Here is a 12901-nt window from a genome sequence, read left to right as displayed (position 1 = left end):
TTGTGTCTACGCCAAAAGGAAACGATAGCCTTGCCAATACACGGAGACGAAGTATATATATATATATATGTGTGTGTAAGCAAAAGGGGAGGAAAAAGTGTGGTCGTCGAGATAGGATAAAAGGAGAGCGTCTTAAGCATTTAAATTACGCGCTCATTCGTAGGCGTTCTCCACTTGTCGACTGGGCCGTACTGAACCCAAAGATGTACGTTTTACACAACGAATTAGCCATAAATATATTTCTATACATATATATATACTTCTATTTATTGTTTGTCTACGTACTTAGGGAGCCGGTCATTTCATCGATTCTCAGATGAGGAAAATCTAGACGAGAGCGTTTCAATTATCAATCAAGTACTTCGGAAAGAATTTTTCGATCAACTCTGTCAGTACCAGCGATCGTGTTCTCTCGGCAAGTCGAATAAACGATACACAAGTAGAGCAATATAGGAAAGTTTATCCTGATATAATTATATATATATGTATACATATGTAATAATCGATTTCTATTCCATCGCGTATGAAAGATTACTTGTACATAGATAGCCTAATTAACACTCTCGATAAGTTTAAGTTTCGTGGCGTCGCAAAGTGCATGACTCTACGTAAGCTCTCCGAGAAAGGCGCGCGATATTTAAATGCAATTATACCAAATAGTCGGCTCCTGGCTCGATCGAGCCAACCGATAACGATTTGTATCTTCTAATCGTCATAATTTTCTCTTCTACTACTTTCTACCTCTTTTCTTGTGTTTCATTATTCACCGTATCACGATCCCTTTTTGCATCACAAATCTGTACACTACTTGCTTTTTTAAGCAGTGTACACTTCCCTCTGTCTTCTTTTTCTCTTTCCCCTTTTTTGTCTCTCTTCGAAGCTCACTGTATTTATTCTTTAATAGCGAAAGCAGCTGCGTGCGAATCGACGCTCGAAAGTCGAGCCTCTCAAATTGCCTTGGGGTGCTTTCCGTTTCGTTTCAAGTACAGTTTAAGTCGATATAACTTCGAAAAGTATTTTAAGTCGAGCAGGATATTTATTAAGAACATACGGATATATTCGAATGCCAGACTTTTGCGTTTCGTTTGCGGATAAACGATCGGGGCGATCGGGCCCCGTAATATTAAGATTAAGAGCGACCAGTGAAAATTCATCATATAGGTCCTAGGCGTCTGTAAATATAGATAAGTCGATTGTGCTCGAAGCTTAAGAGAAGAACGAAAGTACAGAGTGAAAGAGCATTAGAAAAAGAAGACGAAAATTAATTTCGCTGTAAGTTTCACGGAGGTCACCCCTAGTTAATTTCCCTCTGAGATAGCGTTTCTTTTGTTTGGGCGAGGAATATTTTCGACGCGATGGCAGGTAGTAGTTTAGTTGTTCGTGTGACTCGGGGATGAGTGCTTCGATTCCTCTTCTGTGTTAATCTTACGATCTTCGAGTCTCGAATATTCTCGCTGCGAACGACGACAGTTTCCGAAGGTTCTCTCATTCGTGGCCGTACAATTTTCGAATCGTCGATAAAGTTTTCGATTTCAGGAGAACCAGAAACGTTATTTCAGATCTCGTTCACCGTCGATTGTGCTGCAACGCGTCGGTGATGTCTGCGTAAAAAAGTATAAAACATGTAAACGATAAAGATCTATTTATTAAAAAGGTGAGATACATTGAATCTTTGGAGTGAAGTTTTTTTTTCTTGATTAAGAGAGTTTAAGCTAATGGAATAATTATTGTAGCGCACGTGTACATGATTATGTTGTATTATTGTTTAAACTTAGCATATGAATAAGAATATACGATATCAAGATGATAACTATTCGTGATTTATCTAGCTTTTCTAAGAATCTTCGATCAACTGAAAAAAGGAGGATAATAAAATTGAGGGAATAGTAAAGAATGAAAGCCGTAAGTCCCTTTCCACAATTTTTATTTCCCGTCGAATATTATAATATTTTACTAATAGTAACGTCCAGTAAATAATGTGTCAATTAAAGTAATAAATTATCAGGAGCAACGAAGCGCGTATCCGCTATTTACATATAAATATTACACGTTTCACTAATCTGCGTCCTACTGTTAAAACGCTATCGACCAAATAGCGTCGAATGCCGATATAAGAAAGACCTCGCTTGCCTTTGTTCCTTTTCAATATTCAATTTCAAATCTTTGCACTTCCACTTTCCAATGTCGCTCGAGAGATGTGTGTATATATATATATAATATATTGTCAAGGGTAAAACTTCACGTTTTCACGATTATACAAACGTGCGCGTTCAACGAGAGACACTCAACTATCAAATGGACCAAACAACATCGACGCTCTTTACGGAGCTTTCTATTAAAAGATTTCAATCTTAAACGCTTGAAGTAGCAACGTTATAGAGTTAAAACTTCATCATATGTGTCGCGTTAACCCTTTCGGTATTTTTTAGGCGCTTATGAGCACTCGAATCAGCAGAGCGCGACGATACATAATAAACAATCAACTATCAACGATTTCCGCACAGAGGAGGTGCGTGAAGCGTTGCACTTTCAACACCAAAAGGGTTAATCGCCGCGTAAACTACAAAAAACGCTCCAAAAAAACTTTTGGTCACGTTTCGAGAAGTCGCGGAAGCGATGAGAATTATTGAGAAAACACGAACAGCGTATATATGTTAATTAAACGTAATATCGACACGTGATCGCTTGTGAAATCTCCGGTTGACGTCGATTACAAACGATCCTAAACAAATTACCTTAAGTACTTAACGTTACAGGTGGTACAGGTAGTGGAGAAAAAACGTGGTGCATGCATCATATACTCGTAACTTGGAAATATGGTACACGTTATTCGCTGAAAGTTACGTTTTCAGGGAAGAATCGTGTCTGGAGTAATGAGAAAGCGCACAGAATATGAAAGCGATCGCGAAATCACTACTACACTTATGTACACATATTGCAGCATTTCCGTGACGAAAAAAGCAACTTGCCCTGGATAAAATTAGTTTACATTCCCATTTCTTTCGTTTTATCCTTGCATTTTTTTTTTTGTTAGGCATTCTTCACATACAGATAACATTCATCCTATATGCACTCGTGGATAAATTTAACGTGGAGTGGGATTAATAGGAGTATTAGGTCGATGGGATCACTGTGCGCTGAAATCATGCTACAGTATGTCATCCACTGGTAAATCAGTAACAGGTTGAGTCATAATATCCGCAGATAATTCGGAGAACTCGAACGGTTCCATATCTTTCGCGTCTTCCTCAACTTTTACTGGGTTACTACTCACGTCGCCGTCTACCGTATTATTGCAGACGTTTGATGGATGCATTGCGTCCTCCGTTTTTATCTCGTCCTTCATCATGAACGCCTGCTTCTTCGGCTTCGTCTCCCGCTTCGTCTCTGTTCTCTCCCTCTCGTACATGAATGTTTTCCTCTTCCTTTTCATTGGCTTGCATATCTTCTTGTACAGCACGTTCATCTCTTTTATTCGACTGGATGGTATCGTCCAGTCCATCTCCTTGGACGTCGTGTCTGAGTTGCGTGTGGGATCCATCGTGCTCTCGTACTCAGGAATCTCCAAGCCAAGCTTCTTCATCACGCTGATCATTATTTCGTCCACGTTACCGTTGATTATCAGGTCTGCCTTTTTGTCCTAAAATCGGAGCCTTTATTTAAGAATTGTGCCACATATTACATCGATAGTTTCTATTTAACTTACACAAGTAAAACATTTGCTAAAAGATCTCAATCGAAAATAGTGACAATTTCATTGAAGTCGTTTAAAGAATGAAAATGTTTTCTTACATGTTTTGTAGGTTGCAAGTTACATATAACAAGCCGGCCTCCATACTTTTTGGTGTACAGTGGCAAGTTGCCACTTGGAATAATTTGGAGCGTCGTCCCGAGGCATATGCTCAGATCCGCGACGCTGTAAATGTAGTCACATATACAGTTTCGTCGTCGATGTTCCTTTTACTTACGTAAAGGAAATAATTTTCAACTGAAACCTGAGAACAATTTGGAACGTATTCCAAAACTTTTTGCATACTTGCGCGGATACAGAGCATCGAAATTTTTAAACGTCTAACATGTACTTGAACAACCATGAAATGCACGTTAGGCACTCTTCCTTTCATCTGTTTGCAAAAAATACCAAATTTTTGATTAAAAAGAATGCATCAATAAATAATCATATAGACACATAGACATGTCTCGTTTAAACACATTTCTATTCATTTTTTTCATCATGAAACTTTATACAGTGCCTTAATATTTCCTTCTCTTGTGCGCCATAATAGAAAACAAAACTGTCTTCACAAATCAATCGACATTCTTTTTGTTACACGAATGCTTCATAAGTTACCTTGAGTGTAAGTCAGATAGTGTTAGATCGCTGTCCGGCAAATTATGTTCCCAGTCGAGGATAGTGTCGTGCATTCGTCCACGACATGGTCGTCCTCCTATCTGTTCAGACCTACAGACAGTATCAAGTGACTTCTTGCCCACACTTTTAGTTGCGAAATTCCGAATGAATTGCCTGAAAACGATTTTCATTACATACAGCTACTCCAAAACCCTATACTATTAATCAATACCAACCTCCCACATTTATCACATTGTTCTGTAAACATGTTCCCATGCAGCTCAGCAAGGTACTGTCTCTGAACTCCTGATCGAAGATGCAACCCATCAATATTCTGACTCACAATGAATTTGACTTTTTCTATAGAAAACAGAAGTTATGAAAGAAAAATTGCATTGACTACAATATATGTGTTGTTCACCGTCACAACATTACTCACTGGCTTCCACCAATTTCTTTAATGCCATATGTGTCTTTGTGGGTACTGCTTCATCAAAAGAGATACTCATGGTAGGTTTCAGACCCTTCTGCTCCAATGTCCATACTCCATTTGTTCCACTGATAAATCAAATGGAGGCCATGTAAGTAAGGAATCAGGTGGTTCCATATTTTTTACTAGTAGTGTACTTTTTATTCCATAACTTAAAAGTATTGTATTCGTTTTTTGATAATACAATATCATAAAGATTTCATTGCATTATCAAAAAACTGAATTGCTAATTTATTTCTTGCTCATCCAAGCTCCAACCTCAGCCTGCATTAGAAAACTTTTTTATTCAACTAATACAGTAAGCATCTGCATATTTTCTGCTCTAATCTGCTCCAATCTGCTCTGAGATATTCACAGAGAGCGTCATGAAATCCCTAACGCAATCGCATGATCGTCCCAGGGCGCATCGCCATCGCCATCAACCATCGTTGTCGCCCGCACAACAATGGTGGACGTCGATCAAAAGGGATTCCGCTTTCTTCTTCGCGGCAGTCGTTCCCGCTTGATTAATTTAAAAGAATTGACCGGTGGCGCTCTCGAGCGCACAACAGATCAGCGGGGGGCTGGCAGCGGGGTCCAGGAGGAGGGAGGGAAGATGCAGAGGGGCAGGGTGGGGATTCGAGCGAAAAATTACAAATGATAATCACCGAAAATCCGGAATGCCCGCAGCAGTGCTGATGCCGGCGCCAGTGTGAACGACTACGTGCCGTGCCGCTTGGATCCAGTCCGCCAGGAGACCACATTTCAGCCGCAACGCCTCGACGCTGTCGTACCTCTAAAAAGAGGAGAACAGGATGGAAAAAAAACAAAAACGAGAGGCAGTAAAAACAGCAAGAAGGAGGGAAAGAGAGAGAGAGAGGGTGAATGTTAACGAGTGGCGGTCGACTCCCGCCAAATGGGCGATCGCGAACGATGCACTTCTCCTCTTCTTCTGTTTTTTTTTCTTTTTACCTCCTCCAGACCCAGCACTCCTTTGTTTTCGTAGTGCGAGAGTCCGTCCGCGTAGCTGCATGACATTTTGCTCGTAGCCCACGGACCGTTCGCGATAATTCGCAGCCCGACGAACCGTTTTCCACCGATCCCCACGATCCTCCGTGTTTCCCCCGTTCGCTTTTCCCCTTACTTTCGTTACAGCGCAGAACCCAGCATCTCGGGAACGATATTCTTAAGCGGAGCGCCCCATGTGCTGTACGGACGCGACACGTAAACAATTTGTAAGTTAATGACCGCGCGTGCTGTGTTATGTTTATACGCTACGAATGACGATAAGTGATAGGAAACTCGAGATCCACCGAGAACGCATTCTCTGTTTTATAGACTGCACTGCCATGCAATGGAACATGGCACTTGTGAGAACAGAAAGAAGATAATAAACGTGCCGCGCATGCGCGATTCGCGCGCCTACTGTAGAATGGCGGCCTTAGCGTTGCAGACGCTTGAGTCTCTCGCGTGCATTCAATTCATGCCGCGAAGAGTCAGCGCCATCGAGAGGAGATTACCGAGACTAAGCTCGACTTCGCGGCAAATTTGAAACGCTGCTGCATCGTTGACATGGAAAGGGACAGCGAAAAGCGCGCGCTTTCGTTATCGCTGCTTTCATCTTTTTATCGATCCCACGTGGGGAGGCTCCGAATGGAGACGTCGATTTGAAAGGAGCGGTATTGGTCTTTATCTGACAAGCTTTTATCGAGTCACGAGGTTTTCCCTAGGTTTAGATAGAAGTATGCATAACTGTATTGATATTATGTCTGAGCTGGAATTGCGATATCGGAGTTAATTGAGGTTCAATGAACTAAGGGTATTTGAAGAGATCTTAAAGTCACCAGGCCTTTTATTTTAATTTTCAAATATTAGGACATAGATAGGAATATACACAAATCCTCTCAGAAACCTCAAAGCTAAATTTATAAGAGAACTTCGTACATTAATAGTCCATGAAACTACAGTCAGCGAAAGCAAAAAAATTATGAACATTCAATAAGAAACTCGTTCTAATAATTGCTCCAAATGTCAACTACCTTCGATAATAGACCCTATATTATTTCTAATGGTCTGTCAATTGTGACAATTCAACACGCATGAAAGAAACGTCAGAAAGAAACGCTATCTGCTTTTGAAAATTCCGCCCTTCTACGGTACACAGCAAATCACTGAAGAGGGGGTGCACTCGATTGGGCGTTACTTGTTTACCAAAGGGATGGTGCGACTTCCCTCCACGTTTGCCTTTGATCCACGACCGAATTGGATTTCGGGCTTCGGGGCCACCGGTGTTCGTGGTTTCGTTTCTTATCAGGAATTTTTCTTCCACATGCATCGGGTTGACTCAGTCGCCTGAAGACGTGATTAAAACAAATAAAAAGAAAAAGATGAGGGGTGTCAGAAAGAAAAAGAAAGAGAGCTGTTGAACACCGACGAGCCACAGTTGACACTGATGTCGCGTCGCTTCTGCACCCAATGCAAGCTTCTGCCAGCCCAAAGTGAGATGCGGCTATTCGTCAACAACCCGCTGCTCTGACATAACCTCAAATTCGTGTACAGTCGTAGTTGACTCGCGACAGCGTCGGGACTTGCGATTTCAGCTGTACCGAATGTGCCAGACGAAAACTTCGACGTCGACGCGGATGCTTAGAAGCTTTCGAAGCTTTTCTCCACGCGGAAGTTGTGAGTATCGTTCCTACTCTTTCTTTTTCTTATATTTTTCCTGCTTTTCGCTTCTGTTGAATAGATATAGTCGAGTATCAACGAACCGCCCAGTTCAAGATTTCATATTTTATATTTCATATTTCTTTTGCTGTCTTCGCGATTTCTACAGTGTCTAGATTTTCTTTTCTTTTACTTTATATTTGTTACAAAAGAAGGTATCGCCGAATAAGAGGATTTTTACGAGCCTTTTTCTTCAAATGTTTCCTTGTGGTGAAAAGTATTGAAATTGTAAAGTGTAAGCCTGAAGTTTCTTGTAAGCCTTGAGAGTATGTAGCGTTTAATTATTTAACAGAGGCTTTACAACTAGTAGTATTTAGCAAGTTTCTCTGAAAGTTTGTTATAAAAAATGTAGAGCCCTCAGTCGATTCTATGATGTTCCCCTTTGCTGAGTAGGATTCTATTAAAAATAAAATTACAGTTATTTTCTACTAAAACTAGTAGAGGAATGAGCAACCTTGTATTGCTTGCATACTATCAAAGGTGAAAGTGTTCTAGTGAAAAATGTTTATTCTACTTTCTAATTGCTGTGTCACTAAATGCACTTCACTGTAATATTTAAATTACTGTATTTTCAAAATTGAAGCACTTCAATGCTAAATTATCATAAATTATACAACTACACAATATATCAAGAATTCCTCAGAGTATTCATTGTTATTAAAAAGTTATAATGTTAAGAGGGTTATCAGCATATGGACTTCATTAATTGCTTTATAGTCATGCATATTTTAAATGGCACTGCCACATATCTCTCTCTATATATATCTTGCCATATGTGAATAATTATCACCTTCATATAAATACACTAAGTTATCACATTGAGGAAGTTATTGATACAAAGTGAAACTACAATTTACCGCGGCAAAAACTTCTACGTTGCATCTGGCATATAATTTTCAGAGACGCCACCGTGTTCTTCATCCTTGGACGTTCGTTTAAAAATATCTGAGCTCCAAAAATACGCCGCCACAACGATTAACAATTCACGTGTCGATAAGCGCGTTCGAAAATTTCCTTAGAACAGTGGACGTGAAGGAAAACCGTTGTATCTATTGGCATCGATTCCAAACGCGAATGCTAATGAGTACAAAGGTAAGAACTCGCGCAATATCGTCTGCACTCAATTGTGTATCGGTCGAAACTAGTTACACGGTCTGCTCCAGCTGTATTTCAGCTCAATATCCTAATCTAACGCTGATAAGATTACGTATACAATCTTTACAGAATTTATAGCCAATCCAATCACGCCGATAGCCGTTCCGATAATGAAATCGATAAAAAGTAAAAACTAGTCAGACAGAGCAAACGACTTAAAAATTGAAAAATAAAAAATTTCAAGCTTCATGAAAAGAAAAAAACATTGTCACTAAAAACTGATGTTCTTACATCCTAGTACATGTCAAAATGAATGACTTAAAGGTTGACTTTGCTTCGAGATAAGCGACGTGTAAAATGGTCGACAGCTGATAAGAGCAAAGAAGAATGAAATCATTCTTTTCTTATTTACATAATTTTCGTCGAAACTTCTTGTGGCTCTGAGTTGCTTCGAGGTCGCCGTCAGCGACTTCCTCTTACTTAATGTGACCTTGAAATGACCTTGAGCAAGATCAAGATTTTAGAGAAGCTCTTTTTTCCTGGACTTAGGGATTTCTTTATGCTGAAGCAAATGTTTGGCTTTCATCTTTTCAAAGAAGACGATGCCTCAAGTGCTTTGTCGCTGTTGGCGTGCGTTAGAGTTATGCAAACATCGGTTCAAGGTACCCACATAATCGACAATCGACTGGAGATACTTTCACCTATAGGATCAGTATGCTAATTCTAGGCGAGGCAAACTGCGGCTAGAAAACGGAAGACAGATCAGAATTTACATTCTTAATCCTTTAACGCCCAGTGTTCTACTTTAACAACACTACTTTTCTACTTTAAACTAGTTTAATGCAGCTTTATTTACAAATTTCAGAAGCAATTGAAATGGAATCGAGATAAGACACTAAGATACTTAATGCGCTAATTAGCTAGATAGCTTCTCTGACGAAAAGACCTATTCAGGTCGCTGACAATCTTCGTTCTCTCAAGTCCAATAAATCGGGTAATTGTTGTCCGCCCACGGAACTGTCGTCTACTAGAATCCCAAATAACGAGAGAGTGAAGTGTAAAGACTCAAGGACGAGCGCCACTTACGCTAGAATCAGGATTTCACCTCTATACCCCTTCAATATTCATTTCAGAATGACTTAGGGAGCCTATGAAGTTCCATAAACTATTGAAGCCTCGCTGATAGAGAGCAGCTATGCAAAATTGATAGAGACATAGGTCTTAAACCACAGACGTTGAAGCCTAAAATTTTGTCAAATCAATAGAAATTGCTACTATACTCCAGTCTGTAGTATATCACTATGTATAGGTAAGGCATAGACAGAGGCTTCGACAGTAAACTATTCCGCGCAGAAACGCTTAGCAGGAGGGAAGCATCGAAAATAGACTAATGCGAATAAAGGACGTTTGTTTGCAGCCAGGCTGAAGCGCGTATGATGAAAGGGGCTCGTTAGTATGTTGGATAAGCGGCGCCTGCATGCCTCCGGTTCGTCGCCATGCACCCTGATCTTCGTGGTCGCCTTGGCATTGACTGGATGTCTCTCGTTGTGGTTGCACATCGACAGCCCTGGCTTCCTGACGCCGTACACCACCAGCGCCACTGGACCCGGTTACCTCCTCGTCCTGCCTGGGAACGCGACCCCATCTCCGCAACCATACTTGCTGAGCGAGCTTTCGTTCGGTGACGAATCCACGCTGATCGACATCAAGGATTTCCGGTTCACGATCAACCATGACCCGTGCAACCGAACCCATCCATTGCTGCTGATGCTGGTCCATTCCGCGCCGGAGAACTTCCCCAAGAGAAATGTGATCAGAGAGACCTGGGGCCAACAGACGGCCGACGTGGCGCTCCTCTTTCTCATCGGCTCGTCCGAGGCGCATCAGGCCAAGCTCGAGGAGGAAAACAGGAGACACAATGATCTGATACAGGGAAACTTCCTCGATGCGTATAGGAACATGACGTACAAGCACGTGATGGCGTTGAAATGGGCTACGTATCATTGTCCAAGTAAATATCACGTATTACTTAGAGTTTGACTGCTGTAGTAGCTATAGTTGAAGGGAATAGGAATAGATCGATTTTATCGTATAGGGAGTATTGAATTTGGATGGAAAGTAATGATTGTTTCTCCTTGTTGCAGGTGCCAAATATATATTAAAATTAGACGACGACGTTTTTGTCCATATACCAGCCATGTTAGACTTTTTGACGCACGATTTATCGCCGTGGGGGGCTAGGCGATTGATCCTCTGCGATTTCCTGACCATGGGCATCGTGAAGCGATCGTGGCGGTCGAAGTGGAGAGTCACCCCCCAGGAGTATCCCGGAAAACACTATCCAGCGTACTGCGCGGGATGGGCGATATTGTACTCCCCCGATAGCGTATTTCTTTTGTATCGCGAGGCCCAGAAGGAGCCGTACTTCTGGGTCGACGATGTCCACGTAACCGGGACGTTAGCTAGGAAAGTGAATTTAACGCAAACCTCTCTGCATTATCTGGTGCTAACCAATGAGAGTATGCAGGACCTTCTGTCTAATCCCAGTTCTCGTAGAGAGTTTCTGTTCGGGCCGCCGAATCTGACGGAGAATGAGATCAGAGCCTTACAGAATGTGGTCGCTAAGCCACGGCCTAGCAGCGAAAGCCTATTGAACTGATCGACGTCTCGTTCCCTCGATGAACACTCTCGTCGTTAATGCAACTAAATCGACGTTCAGTGGAACACTAGATCGTGTTCCGTGTTTTCACGGAATATCGATTGATATTATTATTGGTATATTTATATTTCTGCAACGTGAGTGTTCAATTCTTTGCACATAATGATATTTAAGTGTTCTATTACTTTGTAAGGATCTCCTGTGTCGGATCGAAGATCTTTATTTTTCTCCCCTTTCTATCGCAGTCCTTGAAGATCTTCGACTTGACACGGGACGCGTTTAAGCACATCACAATTTTTGTACATTTTTGTGTATATTTGTGATTCCTTTACTTGTAATCGCAACTTATTCTACTTCTTTTCTTACGTTGTAAGAGTCGGATTATTGTAATAATGGATGAAGGGCTCATGGTATATGGCATTACATAGGAGATACTTTTCATTTTCTACAAATCGTGCATAATACAGTGAAAGTAAAAACGGTAACGGTATTTAACGTGCAAAAAGAAAGACAGGTTCATTAGAGAGATTTATAGATATAATACTGTTATCAAAATTTAAGATGTCAAAGTTGTTATATGGGAGTCTCAGCGGGTTAAATTAACATTGTTATGTAGCAATAAGTACAACCACCCTCTCCCCTCTCAAATCAAGGGTCCATTTGCAAGTTAGGAAGATTGTCGGGAAATTCTGGAACCGTTCGTTAAGTGATTTCAATGAACATTCAACTTTCTGAGTTCCTTGGAGTACTTGATGTAATGAGATCAATATGAATCTAAGCACACTTCGTTTCTACGATTTTCAAATATACTAAATAATGCAATACCTCATTACACGTACTACATGTAACTAAGTATTTATACGTTTCATTTATTCTCTGTTGTTCTCCGTAAGCCCTGGGATACAACGAATACGATTTTTAAAGAAGAGCCGCACTAATTCCTCTACAATAATGAACGATTTTACCTCTGAATGTACAACAATTTACAACACGCTACAACCGTTGCTCACAAAGGCCATTTGTAAATTCTGAGTCGATCGGTATACATACACTTCTAGCATGTACTTACAACACTTAAAATACAGTGGTGCCCGCTTGTTGCTCATGGTTTTGGGATCTTATTGCGACCACTGTCGAGGCGGGTAGAATGGACTGAAAGGTAAAGTGTGGTTTAAGTACAGTAATGTTGCGGACGAGAGCCGTTTCGTCTACACGGACGAGAGCCGTGGTTTATCCCCACTACCTCGTTTGATACGTGCCGCCGAGAAACCAATTCTTGGAACCATCGCGTTCGAGCTCGACGCCCGAGAACAAGGACGTCATAAAAAACAACGATAGCATTAGGGATTTAAATAGGAAAAATTGAAGTTTCTTATTCGCAAACGGATTTTCACGCAAGTAACACCAATCGATTCCTTGTGCTCTCCCGATTAAAATGATGTCAAACACGACATGACGACGTGAATTAAAAAATGAGCTTATAACGAAGAAATAAGTAGTATCATATAGGATATACTCGAGTGTTCTATGCTTTAAGAAGTTAGATCTGAGAAGCGGTGGTAGCAAGCGACTATTGAGTGAGCAATAATTTCTAAGCAGGGCA

General features: G+C 40.9%; 2 protein-coding genes and 1 long non-coding RNA gene across 5 annotated transcripts; 1 reads left to right on the top strand and 2 right to left on the bottom strand.

Moving 5' to 3' along the window:
- Positions 1–1907: 1907 nt before the first annotated feature.
- Sirt6 (sirtuin 6) lies at positions 1908–6244 on the bottom strand. The gene is made up of 7 exons (XM_076377344.1): positions 5793–6244; positions 5489–5616; positions 4791–4909; positions 4588–4711; positions 4352–4525; positions 3793–3916; positions 1908–3640 (listed from the first exon to the last, which is right to left on the bottom strand). Exons 1-7 carry the CDS (start codon positions 5856–5858, stop codon positions 3149–3151), a joined length of 1227 nt encoding a protein of 408 aa, XP_076233459.1. The 5' UTR covers positions 5859–6244; the 3' UTR covers positions 1908–3148.
- Positions 6245–7360: 1116 nt separating this feature from the next.
- Positions 7361–12153, top strand: LOC143178599 (beta-1,3-galactosyltransferase 5). Of its 3 annotated transcripts, XM_076377345.1 has the most exons (4): positions 7361–7502; positions 8445–8636; positions 10057–10650; positions 10784–12153. In XM_076377345.1, exons 3-4 carry the CDS (start codon positions 10095–10097, stop codon positions 11296–11298), a joined length of 1071 nt encoding a protein of 356 aa, XP_076233460.1. In that variant the 5' UTR covers positions 7361–7502; positions 8445–8636; positions 10057–10094; the 3' UTR covers positions 11299–12153. The 3 variants fall into 3 exon arrangements, with proteins under 3 accessions (XP_076233460.1, XP_076233461.1, XP_076233462.1); XM_076377346.1 differs by lacking the exon at positions 8445–8636 and having other exon boundaries at positions 7368–7502; XM_076377347.1 differs by lacking the exon at positions 8445–8636 and having other exon boundaries at positions 7393–7502; positions 10061–10650.
- LOC143178600 (uncharacterized) lies at positions 7387–8675 on the bottom strand. The gene is made up of 2 exons (XR_013001817.1): positions 8402–8675; positions 7387–7941 (listed from the first exon to the last, which is right to left on the bottom strand). It is a non-coding gene; the product is annotated as an uncharacterized LOC143178600 (long non-coding RNA).
- Positions 12154–12901: the final 748 nt, after the last annotated feature.

This window comes from Calliopsis andreniformis, chromosome 4 (assembly GCF_051401765.1).
Source record: "Calliopsis andreniformis isolate RMS-2024a chromosome 4, iyCalAndr_principal, whole genome shotgun sequence".
Classification (NCBI taxonomy): Eukaryota; Metazoa; Arthropoda; class Insecta; order Hymenoptera; family Andrenidae; genus Calliopsis; species Calliopsis andreniformis.
This window is presented reverse-complemented; position numbering and strand designations above follow the sequence as displayed.

Excerpts from the sequence above, each read along its gene's own strand:
- LOC143178599 (XM_076377345.1), top strand. The coding sequence starts at position 10,095 with ATGTTGGATAAGCGGCGCCTGCATGCCTCCGGTTCGTCGCCATGCACC. Across the intron at positions 10,651-10,783 it reads GGCTACGTATCATTGTCCAA|GTGCCAAATATATATTAAAA; the intron begins GTAAATATCACG and ends TCCTTGTTGCAG.
- Sirt6 (XM_076377344.1), bottom strand. The coding sequence starts at position 5,858 with ATGTCATGCAGCTACGCGGACGGACTCTCGCACTACGAAAACAAAGGA. Across the intron at positions 4,910-5,488 it reads GCGGGCATTCCGGATTTTCG|TGGAACAAATGGAGTATGGA; the intron begins GTGATTATCATT and ends TTGATTTATCAG. Across the intron at positions 3,641-3,792 it reads ACTTGCAACCTACAAAACAT|GACAAAAAGGCAGACCTGAT; the intron begins GTAAGAAAACAT and ends CTCCGATTTTAG.